Raw genomic sequence first — 14,977 nt, 5'->3', positions numbered from 1 at the left:
ATATGTGAAACCTCACTTGATGCCCGTTGAAATTTTTGTATTTCAGATCTCCCAGGGATATGTCCATTGTGCTATTGTATAATTTTATCAGCATGAACTTCTGCTGAATATTTTCTCTTCTTTTCAAAACCCATATTTTGGTAGAGCTAACTTCAAAACTTAATGTTGCAACATCTGTGCCCATACACCAGGGAGCCATAGAAGATGTATCCTGAAGATTATCTACATTTTCTAATCTTATAGAATGCTGCAAAATGAGAGAAAAAGGTTATGCATTTTTTTCCTGGTCTGAAATTTTTTGAAAGCAACCACTTTCTGTCTCCTTGGATTCCCAAAATAAAAGAGAACCCATATTCCTAAAGCTATAAAGACTATCCCTACGAATGTAATAGAACATTCGTTTGTTTTGTTTGTAGATTGGGGTAATTTTTAATACGTTTGTGCAACTTTCCAATAAGAGACACTGTGAATAGACACAAAACGTGGAGCTATATTCTCAAAATGGTTTCAAATAAGATTCTAGCTCTGTGAGTCTAAAGAAAGCAAAAAAAAAAAAAAAAAAAAAAAAAAAAAGTCCTGATTTCAGTTTTTTAGTACTTTTATTCCATGGACCTACCAATAGATCAATGGCATCTTCTTTTAAAAAATAGAAATTATGGTTGGATCAGCATTTCTCAAACAGAAGACTGACATCTTGACAAAGAGAGAGAAGTTTCTGAATAGAGAAAAATGCCTCCCTCCTCACCTTTCATTAATTGTTCTATCTTTATAGAAAAGAATATACATATCGAAACTGCCTGCAGGAGACGGTGCTGAAAAGGAAATGTGCAGAACATTTTTTTTTAATTTTATTAACGTTTATTTATTTTTGAGAGAGAGAGCGGAGAAGACACAGAATCACAAGCAGGCTCTAGGCTCTGAGCTGTCAGCACCAAGCCCGACATGGGGCTCGAACCCACAAACCGCAAGATCATGACCTGAGCTGAAGTCAGACGCTTAACCGACTGAGCCACCCAAGCACCCCGAGAACAATTTTTTTGTTGTTGAGGGAAAATGTGAAGTTTTTATGGATTCAAAACAGTTAGGAAGGATGATGAATGGGCTCGAGAAGCTCCAAATGCGGATCCTCTCGACTTTGTCATCAGTGTATCAAAGTATGAGAAACACCAAACACCGAGCACTTTCTATGCAGCAGGTATTGTAATTTCTGTACATGGATCAACTCACTGAAGTTTCTCTGCAACCATACGTGACAGGTGATTTTGTCATCACCATCTTACAGATGAGGAAACTGAGGCATGGAAAATTTAAATAACTGGCCCAGGGCCACCCTGCTTGTTAGTGAGGGCAGAGCTACCTTACACACAGTACCCTGAATCTACTTTGCCCCACTTTCCTTCGGCGACTTTTCTAATGTGTAGCAAGCTAGCTACCTATTAACTCTTACTCTGAAGCAAAGAAAAAGATGGTAAGGGGATGCATTTCACATTACTTCAAATTTAAACAGGAATATGCAAGGCAGGGCCAAGTATCTCTGGTAAGGAAGGAGAGGGAAAACCAGTCCACATGCATTATTACTCTCCTGCAGTGAAAAGTCAATTTCAAAAAAAAAAAAAAAAAAGAAGCCTAACTTCAAAGTTGCTATAAGCAAGTAGCAGAATTTGACTTCACTTCTTATGTGTCATTCTGCCATTTGCTATAGAGCATTGACATCCCTGCAAGGCAGAGGGAGGTTGCTATTTAACTCTTCAGGAACTAGAGGAGAGCCAGTTGCTGAAGGACCAAGGGAAACCCGTCAGAGTGTGCTGAATGCCAGCTTTTCCCCTGTAGGTCAAGTTAAAGAGAAGAAAATATGGGGTGGCTAGGTGGCTCCCTCTCAAATAAATAACTAAAAAAATAAACAAACTTAAAAAAAAAAGAAGAAAATATACTAGTTGTTTGCTGTTCCTCATTTGCATGTCTTGAGGTACAATATACAAAGTAAATGATTTCTGCTGTAGAGAAATTAAGCAGGCAGGCAAGACATTGTGTATTTTACACTTTAGAAGTACAACTGAAGAGAGCAGTGCCATGTATCTGTGTCTCAAGTAAGGGTTGTATCAATTCTCTGTTACCATCATCAGACTTAAAATACTCCAGATATGCCATTTACTAGACTTGCCGGGAACTTCGTGACATGAGCCTGAACTGGGATGGAAGAGTATTGTGCTCTAAATGCAGTGGAAATTTTTAAAAGATGTCGAAATTACTAACCCGGCTTAGTAATTAAACTGTGTCAATGCCCCTTGCCAAGAAGAGTTCATAATTTGGAGGCAGTAGTTACTATTGACCTGATTTTACCATTAAGATCATGTCTGCCTTTTAATTTGGAAACAAAATTGATCCCTGTGTTCTATAAAGAGGGCCTGTCAAGTTATTACTTTGTAACTGCTTTGCAAACACATATTTATTTAAGAGCAGCATGACTTATGATAGAGTATACCAGACAAATCATTTCATTTTTTATTTCATATTTGGGCTTCTTTTAAGAGATTGCTTTATATTTAAAAATCATCCAGTTCTTCAATAAGAACTTTGATAATAGTTTTTTTTAAAATAGATGCTTTAAAAAGATGTATGTCTTTCTCCAATATATTGGCTTCATGCCCCAAGTAGTGCTTTAAAATTTACAAAGTATTCATTCCTCCAATGGCTTCAGAAATCATTATGATGCTCACTTATTTATTTTTCTTAGCAGTATTCAATATTATTGTATCCTAGTATTAGCGGACAAAGCCTACAATTGAGAAGGTTCATATAATGTGTATATTTTACATAAATTGCTTCCTTAATCACTGCCATATGAAGGACGACAGAAGGAAATCAATACAGAAAGGTTAATGTGTGTGTTTTAAAGCCATCTCAGACTTTCTAAGACTCTCATCCATCTAGTCCTTAATTTCAATTTCTTATAGGCATTCTCAATGCTATAATTTTTAAATTAAATTAAATAGAAATGAATAATAAAAATATCTTCAAACTATTTGGAAGGACGAAACAACTGTTACAAATATCTTCTTTTGCTACTTCTAGATTATTCTACTCTCACAAGTAGGCTGAGGATGAAAGAAATGTTCATTTTCCCCCTTCACAGGCTGCTCTTCCAGGAGGATAACTGATGGTTGCATTGTAGGCGAGAATCCAAAGGAATTCATTATTCCTGATGGGTTAATTTAAGAGCAGTCCTACCTTTTTCACCTTCTTTTTCCTCTTGGTCATCTGTTAGCAGGATCACTTCTGGTTGCTCAACAGTCGTGGCATCATCTTGGTTTGGTGAAAGCTCTAAAGAGAGCCAGAAGGACACTCAGAGATGTTTTAATTGGAATCATTGAGAGAACACAGTGACTAAAGCAGAGAAACTTCAAGTTCTTTTTTTTTTTTTTCCCTTCAAATTTTAACAGGCACACAAAGCAGAACACTATTGCCATTCTCCAGTAATCAGTGCTTGAAAGACAGACCCACACCACTCACATGCACGGGATATGCAGAAGTCATGGTTTAGTTTCATCTCATTCTCTGATAACACATTCTGCACATTCTGGTTTTAATACCTTCAGTTTCCATATGTGAGCTCTGGGACTCTGCCTCAATTTTTATCTCATTCTTCGCTGAGTCATGCTCTTGTCCTGTGAAGCACAGTGATTGAAAGAGAGAGAGAGAGAGAGAGAGAGAGAGAGATGCATGACCATAGCTTTATCCCTGGTTTGAAAAAGCAAAAAATTAAAAACCATGTTTTGATCATTCATAGAGAGGCAGAGAAAAGTTTTGAACCAAAGTGGACCACTTTGCAAATCATCAAATTTATGCCATTTATTTTGTGAGAGCTATCCTGACAATTACGCAAAAACCTCTTCGAACTGACTGGTGTAATCTGTGTTTAGTTTATTAATGTACTGAACGTCTATGGCACAACCTGGAAGTTTTGAAATTTTAAATAATTCCTGGGCTGTATGGGTTATCTACACTTAATTTTCCTTTAAGTATAGACATTTCCTATATTGAGGATTCCTAGAAAGTGAAAACACTAGTATTCTCATTCTCCCATTAAATGAGCATGAAAAATGTAAGTAATGTGAGCACACAGGGATCGGGTCACCTAACACCTCAACCATTCTGTTAAGACACCTAATAAATATAGCAAAAGTCAGGAGAGGGCTCAGCCAACTCTTGATTACTCCAAGACTGATTATCTAGTAATGTTTTTTTTCTTCCACACCCTCCTGGTTTCTCCCCTTTACTCCCCCATGTAGAGTTTAGAATATTTAAGTGCTCATTAAGAGAGGAAATCGAAATCTGTCCATTTGTCTCATTTTAATGAAAGATTTTATGCTGAGAATATTTTTTTTTTTTTAATGCTGAGAACATTTAACTGTTGACATTAAAAAAAAAAAAAATCCAGAGCTAGAGTTGGTTATAGGTATGAAGGGGATGCAGAGGGGCTTGGGCTCTGACTGGGCACATCCCTGTGGTAGATTGCGTTATTGTTTCAACTTGCCCCTACGTCTTCCTGTAAGAGGATTCTACTTCATTGTCTGTGACCATGTGACCTGCAGTGCCCCCTGGGGGACAAGTGTTTGTTCCCACCTCACTGACACCAGGCCCATAGGGTGACTTGGTTTACAAAATGGCACAGCAACACACATGACGGATACTACATTTGAGCAGAAGCTTCAAGATCCATTGCATGTTTCCTCCATCTTTCTCGCTCCTAATAGAGTGCCCTCCTTCAGGTTTATATCCTGGAATTAAAACATGTGGAGCAGAACCAAGCAGAGACACAACAAACTTTTGTTGCTGCAAGCCAATGGGACTTTTAGGATTATTTGTTATATACGACTCTTTATAGTTCCCTCTTTAATACAACTATTCTTAAGGTGCTCACTATATGGCTTCCCCTTGGTTCATGCTCTGCTAGCACGGCCTAAAAAAGAAATTTTTTGACATCACTCCTCTTGAGCTCAATTTTAACCTGATAAAAGGATCTGATAAAATAATTACAACTTTGGCATATTTATATGTCTGATCATTGAAGCTAAATATCTCAAGCTGTCTTTGATGACTATCTGTCATCACTCCTAAAATTCAATGCAATGGCAAGTCTTGATGATTCTTTAAAATGTTTCTCTTTTCCCACTTTCCATTTCCCCTTCACCTTTCCCCATTTAGGGATATATTATCTGTCTCTTGGATCTGTCATTTTCTTCTCCTGTAGTCAATCTTGTGAATTGCTAGCAGAAATATCTTTTAAAACATAGATTTGATCAAGATGTTTCCCCTGCTGATAAACCCCATTCATCTCCATTCCTCTCTATTGCTACTTAAACTATGGTCCTTGGTAAGCAATACTGGAATTTCAAAAATACAGGAGTTCAGGTCTCATCTCAGACCTACAGTCAGATTCTGCATTTTAACAAGATTTCTAAGTATCTGTAAGTTCATTAATGCTTGAGAAGCACTGACCTAGAGGATAAATGTATATCTGCAAATTATTTATCCTATAAAAAATGCTAAACGTGGCCCAGACACTTCATGTACATTATCTATAATTACCACATTAGCCCTGCAACGTAAGTATTGTGATCCCCATTCTGCTTTCAAAATTTTTAACTGGGTTTATCTGACAACACATCCCTTTTTCCTTTTTGTTTTGCCTGGAAATGTCTTTGTCTTTTAATTTTTATTTTTTTTATTGATAGAGAGAGAGATGGAGGGAACACATGAGGGAGGGGCAGAGATTGGGGGAGAGAGAGAGAGAGAGAGAGAGAGAGAGAGAGAGAGAGAGAGAGAGAATACAAGCAGGCTTCACACTGTCAGCACAGAACCTGATGAGCGACTCGAATGCACAAACTGCAAGATGATGCCCTGAGCCGAAGTTAGATGCTTAACCAACTGAGCCACCCAGACGCCCCTTATCAATCCTATTTCTGATAAAACTAGAGCCACGGGTTTTGCATTCCAGTTTTATCCTGGATAAATACTAGATGGATACCAGAATGGCCGGATGGAGAGAAGGATTATATCACATGGAAAGTGAAGGGGATTTCTCAATTTATTTCCTGGCAAACATCTTGCCTGGATAGCTATTTCTAGCTATCCAAACAAACAGGGGACTTAAAAAATGACACATAAAAAAAGAGGGGAATTATATAGTAACGAAAAATATTTTTGTAAAAGATATATTCAGAAGAACAAAAAACATATACAGTGTTTTTGTGTTTGCAAAGAACTGATGAATAAAGAAATGAAAAGATGGATTGAAGAGCATAGATACTGTCTGAGGCATTGTGAAAAACCTACAAGCCTAAAAGCAAAATGGCAACATTAACATCAGCAGTGGATGTCATAAAAAGAATAAGCACTATAGATAAATTAATGGTTTAGAAATAAAACTTCTGAATTAAAATTCACTAAGAAAGCAAAAGGAGAAAAGGAAACATAAAAAGATGATAAACACAGAGGACAGAAAATAGCAATAGAATTTCTAATTTAAGGATTAGAGGAAATCTAAGCAGCAGCATTTTTTTTGTTTTTTTTATGTGAGAGCAACCATTAAAAAACACATCATGAGGTTTTAAAAGACTGTAGAATGTAGAATATGACTTCATTTTTTTGTAAGTATCTACTATCTACTACTATCTACTAACCATCTACTATTTTGTAACTCATCAAACATGCCCTTATACATATTTATATTAATGGGAACAAAAGCTAGGAAGGCTTTATCTTAAATGTTAACACTGGATCTTTGAATGGTAAGTAGGATTTTAATTTATGGGATTTTTTATTTTGCTAACCTGCATTTGATATTTTACAACAAATGCATATTATATAATAATCATAATGAAACAATTTGGGAAACAGAGAAAAGTGCTTTCTATGATATCACAGAAGAAAAATTTGTAACCAAAAGGTGTTTGTGTCTAGCTAAATCCAGTTTCCTTTGCTCAGTGTCTATTCTATTTGAACTCTAAAATGCTTGAGAAATTCAGCTGTTGAGTAGCTCTTTCTTCTTGAGTGTCCCTTTTTAAAAAAAATGTTTATTTATTATTTATTTTTGAGAGAGAGCAAGTAAGTGGGGGAGGGAGAAAGAGAGAAGGAGAGAGAGAATCCCAACCGGGCTCTGTGCAATTAGCACAGAGCCCAACACAGGGCTGGAAACCTGAGATCATGACCTGAGCTGAAATTAAGAGTCGGACGCTTAATTGACTGAAACAGCCAAGTGCTCCTGAATTTCCCTCTTTTTTGTCTTTTGGTCAACTCACCTACCTTCCATTCTCTCTATATCCCAACCTGGTCACCATTTTCTAAACCCATTACTTTATTTCTTGCCTTTGTGTCCACTCAACATGTGTTCTCACTGGTTGAAACACCACCCCCCCACCCTCGCCCCACCTTCTATCTAGTAAAAGTCTTCTCATCTTTCAAAACTAAACCATCAATTTACCTTTCTTTGCAATATTCTCTGAATCACTAGGCAGGATCAATCATTTTCACATATTTTCTTATTGAGTTTTTTGCTCATTTATCTTCTTCTTATTCTTCTTATCATATTGTAATATAGTTGTATCTGTTTGTCTCTCTTACTGGTTTATGGGCATTGTGAACATAAAAATTGTGCTTTATTCATATTTCCCTTCCCAGCACCTACTAATAAGGAGTGATCGGTAAATGCCTATTTAATTGGCTGTCCATTATAGTACTCATCAATGTCTGCAAGCAGTAATTAGGGACTGTAACTTACTTTCTATTGCATCCTTTAGCAACAAAGTAAGTGCCTTAGGCTGCCTAGCACTCTGTATACTATATTTATTGCAAAAAACCCTGGAATAAGAACTCAAAGTTTTAGGCAAATCACAACATCTTTGGGCTTCACTTTCATTATTTATTTTTAAGGCTGCAAAACTAGATAATTTCCTAGATTCCCTCTATCTTTGGCATTCAATGAGGATCTATCTCCTGGTGAAGTTTCTAGTCACTATTGATGTGTGTTTATTAGATAGATGATATTGAGAGAGAGCATTCACTGAGTGAGGCTCATTCTCTATCACTGTTGATATGGGGAACCGACCATCACACCTACTGCCAAATTCACTGCTGGGACCATTACCTCATCATTTGCAATTTGGCTTTGTTCATACAATGAAGGAAAAGAGTAAAGCCTTCGGAGAATAAAAGCAGCCACTCTGCATTCCCGTGTGTCCCAGTTCCAGTGCCCCACTTGACAAATCTTCCAAGGAATTCAATCAGGGATAGGAAGACCGCATTCAACAGAGCCTGGGTATCTACTGATACAGGGGAGAGTGCCTAAGGGCTGTTGATGAATACTAGGGATTTTCTTTTTGCCTAGTAAGTCCTGGTACTTCACTTAGAGGATAAGAGGCCATTGCAAATTTCTTTCGGAGTATTTCTTTCCCCCTGCCTTTTCACTTGTACCCACTCTTGATCTGTTTCACCCATGTGCTTTACATATTTTGGAAATCTTTTCCTGAACGGAAATACATATATTTTCTTCTTTTTAATTTTTCTGAAATAAAGCCAGTAAAATAACATGGGGAAAGAAACGAGGTGCACAGCTTTGAAATCCAGGAATAATCATATTTGCTCATTCATTCCTGAGCCAAGCCAGGACTGGGCATATTATGGGAAAAGGAGGTATGTGTGAGATCCTAGTCCTGCACCCCGGCCTGCTGTGTGTTAATGATGACTCCAGGGGTCTCCAGCCCTTCTGCCTTTCTCTGCAGTGCACTCAGACATTCCACATTCCATCTTGCTTTCTTGACCCCATGGGGGCAAGCTTTATGTTTGCCTCTCCACATTCAGTCTAGTTGAATTCCACCCACTGTCCTCTGCCCTAATCCCTCCTGGCAGAGGAAACAAAGGAATATAAAGGATCCCACAGTTCATATATATATTTTTATACAGTGAACTCAATCATCCATGCTAATGGGAGGGGACTATTAGAACAGATAATCCAAAAATCCATTCACTTTTCTTTAGAAATAGATCACATGATTATTTCTTGGAGCCCTGGTAATTAAGTTTGGCTCAAGCTAATGCTTTAAATAATTTGCATAAAAATTGGACTGGGGCCATCAGTCTGGAACTAAACATTTCTAGAGGATAAACCTAAATTCGCTCTGTAAATGGGCTGTAAATGGGCTGTTTCTGAACAATAGTAACAAAAGTATAGTTTTATTGTTTGCAGATTATTATAGGCTCAGATCTTCATAAGAACAAAGACTTTGCTTCTTAGATGCTTGTCTTAAAGATAATGGAAATTGTGTCCTTTTGTTAAACTGGAAACTTGATTGCTGCAAATATTCAAAATTTTATGTTTACCATGTCTAAAAATACCCCAGTTTCAGAACAAAAGTTAAACCTAGATTAGTGTGAACTTGATTATCTTCTAGAACCTTTTGTCTTCTCTTGGGGCCAAAAAAACCCTTACTTTCTTAATGTAAATTATTTCTAAAATTATTTTTTCTTGCAGTTACAAAAGAATTGTAATTTCCTCATGGAAACAGTGAAAAGTACATATAAGTGTTGAGCATGATGAATAATTTTATAACTATAATTTATAGCTTTATGACTGTCATTGTTAATATTGTAAACTGTGATCTTTCTTGTGTGTGTATACATATGTATATAGATATACACCTGTGCATGCATACGTGTGTGCAATGAACTTTTTTTTTTTAATTTTTAATGTTTATTTATTTTTGAGAGAGACAGAGACAGAATGCGAATGGGTTAGGGGCAGAGAGAGAGGGAGACACAGAATCCAAAGCAGGCTCCAGTCTCCAGGGTCCGAGCTGTCAGCACAGAGCCTGAGGCGGGGCTTGAACTCACCAGCCGTGAGATCATGACCTGAGCCAAAGTTGGATGCTCAACCGACTGAGCCACTCAGCCTGCCCTGAACATTTTTGTAAATACATGTCTCCCTACTCTTGGTGGATGTTACTTTAAGACAAATTCCTAAAGCATAGCTCTTGGATAAAAGTATGAACATTTTACTTTTTATTAGGTTTCGTCAAAATTGCTGATAAGGAGGTTACACATTTCAGTCTCCCACCAATGGTGTGTGAGCATGTTTGGATACCCTATTCCTACCAATTCTGTGTATTATCAATCCTACTGAAACTTACCTGACACTCAAAAGGAGAAGACATTGAAATCATGTTTTATTTGCATTTCCTTAAGTAAGAGATAGTAATTTCTTCATATTTATGACTATATTTCTTGTTTTGTAAATTATAATTGAGTCCATTGCCTGTTTTCCTCCTAATTTTTTTTTCTTACTGAATTATGAGGTCTTTTTTCTTTAGTAAGAAAATCAATTCTTTGTTATTTTGGGTGAGCATACTTTTCCTGGAAGTTTTTCTTTAGAATTTGATTATAATCTTTATCATCTCAAAATGTGTATATTTACATTTGGTCATTTCTTTTATGACATATATTGACATATGCAGACACATATTGCAGGTACATATATGCATATAATCATGTATATGTTTTTATTTACAGTTCAAAAAGCAGTTCTTATTTCAAAATTAAAAAAAAAACTTGCCCTTTATTTCTTTTAGTCTAGTATTTTTAATTTTATTTTTACCTTTTATCTTGGGTCCTCTTGTAATTTAGGTTGGTGTAAGGGTTAAGCTGGGATTCAGGTGATCTTTCCAAATGGTCAACTAGTTGTCTTAATGCCATTTATGGAGTTATCTGTCTTTGAAATGTCAGCCTGAATATGTACTAAAAACCTAGATCTACTTTGGTCTCTTTCTAAACTCTTTATTCTGTTTCATTGATCAACTTGTCTATTCCTAAAGTAGAACTACACTGCTAATCACATTTTTCAAAGATTCCATATTATTTTTAGTCTATTTATTCTGTCATTGACTGAAAATATTATCAGTGCATTCCCCCATTGAATTTCCAAATGGATTTTATTCATATTATATCATCTGGCACATAAAAACCCATCATTATTATATTAAATCAGGGACTTAAATTTTTACGGATATAAAATTTCGCTTTCTCGCTCAATACTTTTTGCTAGAACTCTAACTGGATACATTCTAAAGTAGTTTCCCATGTTTTCTTTTGATGTTCACTTCCCAAATACACCTTTTCTGACTTTATATTTTTTACACCCTTACTATTTTTTAAAATTAATTCAACCTGATTGGCTTTTACACTTAATAAAGCAAACTAATTATATTTCTTGTCATAATTAGTTGCCTGTGTTTCTGTTATCTTATTTGATATATTGTGCTTTTCTTACACTCCTACTTATTTTTTTATTATTTGCATTATTGAATACACTTTTATGTTTGGTATGATCTTTCTGAGAAATTTAAAGAGTAAGATTTCTTCCTTTAATTCTATTGTGATTTAATTCTATTTGTGATTATCATCAAATTTTTCAAACTTATAGTGTCATAATCTATAGCAGAGCAAGATTTTTAGTTTTTGACTGAAGTCAGCATATTGTACAACCTTCCCCGCTTCCCACCATAATCTTTGCTGTATAAACTCTGACATTGATACTTCCTTTCTTTTCTCTCCCTCTTTCTTATTTTCTCCCTTTCTTCATTCCTCTTTTAACTATTGTATAAAAATGCAACAAACATAGAGAAGTTCACAAACAATATAGACAGCTCAATCAAAAAACCAAAAGCAACTAGAAAAACTATATATCCTTATGATAACTGTCCAGCCAGAAGCCCTGCTCATGGGCCAATCAGAACCTCTTCCCTAATCACCAAATTTAATCAGCACTCTAACTCAGAGTAATCACTACCTAGGTTTTCTTTATCATTTTCCCACTCAAACATGACTTTTCTAAATAGTATTGTTATCTTTTCCTGCTTTTTGAGCTTGATATAAATGAAATCGTACCCTGTGTAGGCTTCTGTACGTTTTTAATTTAACATTATCCATGCTTTAGCCTGTAATTTCAGTTTGTAGTTTCCAATAAGACTTTTGCTTCATCTTTATATTTATTCCTATGTAACTGGTCTTTTTCTTCTGATTGTTTTTGAATTTTTGTTTATCACTGGTGTTGAGCAAGGTGATTACAATGTACTCAGTTATAATTTTCTTTACCTTTCTTGTGCTTTGGGGTTGTAGAACTTCTTGGCTATGTGGGTGCATAGTTTTCATCAAAGTTTTGAAAATTTCAACTATTTTTACTTCAAGAATTTTTTTCCTCCTCCTCTCCCATGCTTGCCTTCAGAGATTTCAATTTATGTATATTGGAATTGGTATTACCTTTCACGTTCTTCTGTAGCTCACTGATGATCTTGTCAGTTTTCAGTCATTTATTCTCTGTGTTTCAATTTGGATAGTTTCTATTGCTACATCTTCAAATCCACTAATCTTTTCTTCTGCAGTGGCTAATTTGCCATTATTCCCATCAAGTGTAATTTTCATCTCTAGAAATTCAATTTGGGTCATTTTATATCTTTAATATCTCTAACATAAACAATACTTCTTTTAGCTTTCAGAAGATGTGGAATACAATTATAATACCTTTTAACATGGCTTTTCATATTCATTATGCTATCTGTGCCATTTCTGAATTGATTTATATTAACTGACTTCTCTTCTCTTATAGGTCATACCTTCCTGCTTATTCTCAAAATTGGTATCACAGGGGCACCTGGGTGGCTCAGTCGATTAAGCTTCTGACTTCAGCTCAGGTCACAATCTTGCGGTTCGTGGGTTCGAGACCTACATCAAACTCTGTGCTGACAGCTCAGAGACTGGAGCCTACTTTGGATTCTGTGTCTCCCTCTCTCTCTGTCCCTCTCCTGCTCACGTTGTCTCTATCTCTCAAGAATAAATGAACATTAAAAAAATATTTTTTAAAAAGAATTGGTATCACTGATATTTATTTAGACTTATCCAATAATTAGTATTTACTGTGCTTGTAATTCTTTTCATTTGGTCCTTCTAGTACATTTGTGATAGACTTTATCATTCTATCCTCTGTATTTGTTCCCTTTCTTCAGCATTTGCCATCTCTACTGTTTTTACTTTGGATATATTCTTCTGACCTAAATTATAGTTCACAAATTCTCTTTTAGTTGTGTCTAATATGTGGTTAAACCATGAATCTATTCATTACATTCTTCATTTCAGTAATGGCATCTTTCACTTTTAGACTTTCCTTTATTTTTCTTTTATGTTGTTTTGTTTTGTTTTGAATTTCCAGTTCTCAGCTAAGTTTTTCAGTTTTGTCTTTATCCCCTGTAATAGCAGTCAGCAAAATTATTTTATACTTTATTCTTTATATACTTTATTTATATAATCTGTACTTTATTTCTATACTTTATTTTATAATAACTCTACTATTTTCAGCCCCAAAGGGCCTATTTCTCTTGACTGTTTTTTATGTTACCTTGTTTCTTTGGGGGGGGGGTGGCTATTTTTTTTTTTTTTTGTATGTGTGTGCTGAACATTATGTTTAACAAATAGTTTTTGTAAATGGCTTGACATCTGTAATACTCTTCCTTTTCCATCTAATAAATGTTTTACATTTGTTTTTCTCAGGTGCCTATAGGGACTAGCATTCTGGGTTGGTCTTAGTTTAATTTGAGGATTGAGATGATTCAAAGCTGGGCACCAGTCTTTCAGAAAGCTGGTCTACTGTGGGTTCATTATTTCTGTTAGGGTACATATCTTTGGGGTTTCAACACAAAAACTAAGGGTTTACCGTGTTCCCTTGCCACTGTCAATAATGGGACTCCAGATACCTTTTGTAGAATCAGCAAATGACCTAAAATAAAAACAGCTTCAAATTCTGTGCTCACATCTCTGGATATGTATTTTTTACCAGAACCTGGTCTGACAATTCTTCACTATCTTGTTAGCTCTCTGTTGCCTTTAAACAGAGTTCATAATTTTTGTTTATTTGTTTGTTTGTTTTGTTGGTGTAGGTTGTCTAGTTATCTTCAGTGACAATAATTGTCTATTTAGACTTTCATTCCTGAGAACACAAGTCTTTCCTTTTTCTTTCTCATTTTGAAACAATACACCATAATTTTCAAAGATAAAAGCAAAAATTTAAAACATTCTGATACCAAGTTTGAAGCAACTATTTCAACATTTTCATACATTTAATGAGTCTCTTATCATATAGTCATTTCCAAGTGAGTCTTTCTCAGTCTTTTTCCTTCCTTTCTATATTTCTTGTTTTTGCACAGGATTTTTGTTAGTTTACTCAGAAAGGATACTTGAGGGGTGTATTTTCTTAATCTATGTATTCCTGAGAAAATATTACTCTTGACTTCATGCATGAATAATGACTTCACTAAATATAGAAACTGTGTCCTTCAGAGCAATGGAAATGTAACTCCATTTCATCTAGTATTTAGAATTGTAGAAGAAAGCTAATGCTAATCTGATTTTGGTACTTTGTAACCTGATTTTGATTTTCCTTTTTTTTTTTTTTATCACTTATCTTCAGAAATTCCATGAGGCTTTGTAGATTTCTGTTCTTATTTGAGTTTTCAGTATCTTGGCCTATAAATATGTGTACCCTTGTGTTTTGGGTGGAGGAGCTGGTTTGCATTAGGAAAACCTTTTTTCTCTTATTTTTCTAAAGATTGTTTCATTTCTGTTTGTTCTAGTCTCTCTTCTTGGTATTCTGAGGATATGTAGATTCAGTCTCCTAGATATATTCTCTATATGTCTCACATTTTATTCTCATTGTTATCGTACCTTCATTTCTGTAGTTGTACACCCAATGCCTATAGAGTATAGGCAGGTAACTAAAATAAATAAATCCAGATGGGTACAAAAATAAGTGATGAGGATTGTGGAGAGCAAATTTCCCTTCCAAACTTGGCAGGTACCAATTACTTGATATTCATAGCTAATAAAATAGTATCAGATTCCATTCTGTCTCCAGAAAAACTAAAATTCTTGTTTTTTT

At 35.3% G+C, this 14,977-nt stretch overlaps 1 protein-coding gene across 1 annotated transcript in view; it reads right to left on the bottom strand.

Moving 5' to 3' along the window:
* The window catches only part of MACROD2 (mono-ADP ribosylhydrolase 2), a 2,023,701-nt gene that overhangs the window by 56,645 nt on the left and 1,952,079 nt on the right, over positions 1-14,977 (bottom strand). Inside the window, exons 15-16 of the mRNA XM_042931649.1 lie at positions 3,591-3,665; positions 3,229-3,321 (exon numbers count right to left, since the gene is read on the bottom strand). Of these exons, the coding sequence (XP_042787583.1) occupies positions 3,229-3,321; positions 3,591-3,665 (168 nt within the window). The remainder of the gene's footprint in view (positions 1-3,228; positions 3,322-3,590; positions 3,666-14,977) is intronic.

The sequence above is a fragment of the Panthera leo genome, chromosome A3 (assembly GCF_018350215.1).
Source record: "Panthera leo isolate Ple1 chromosome A3, P.leo_Ple1_pat1.1, whole genome shotgun sequence".
Lineage (NCBI taxonomy): Eukaryota > Metazoa > Chordata > Mammalia > Carnivora > Felidae > Panthera > Panthera leo.
The sequence above is the reverse complement of the archived record's forward strand: the minus strand, read 5'-3'. Positions and strand labels throughout refer to the sequence as shown.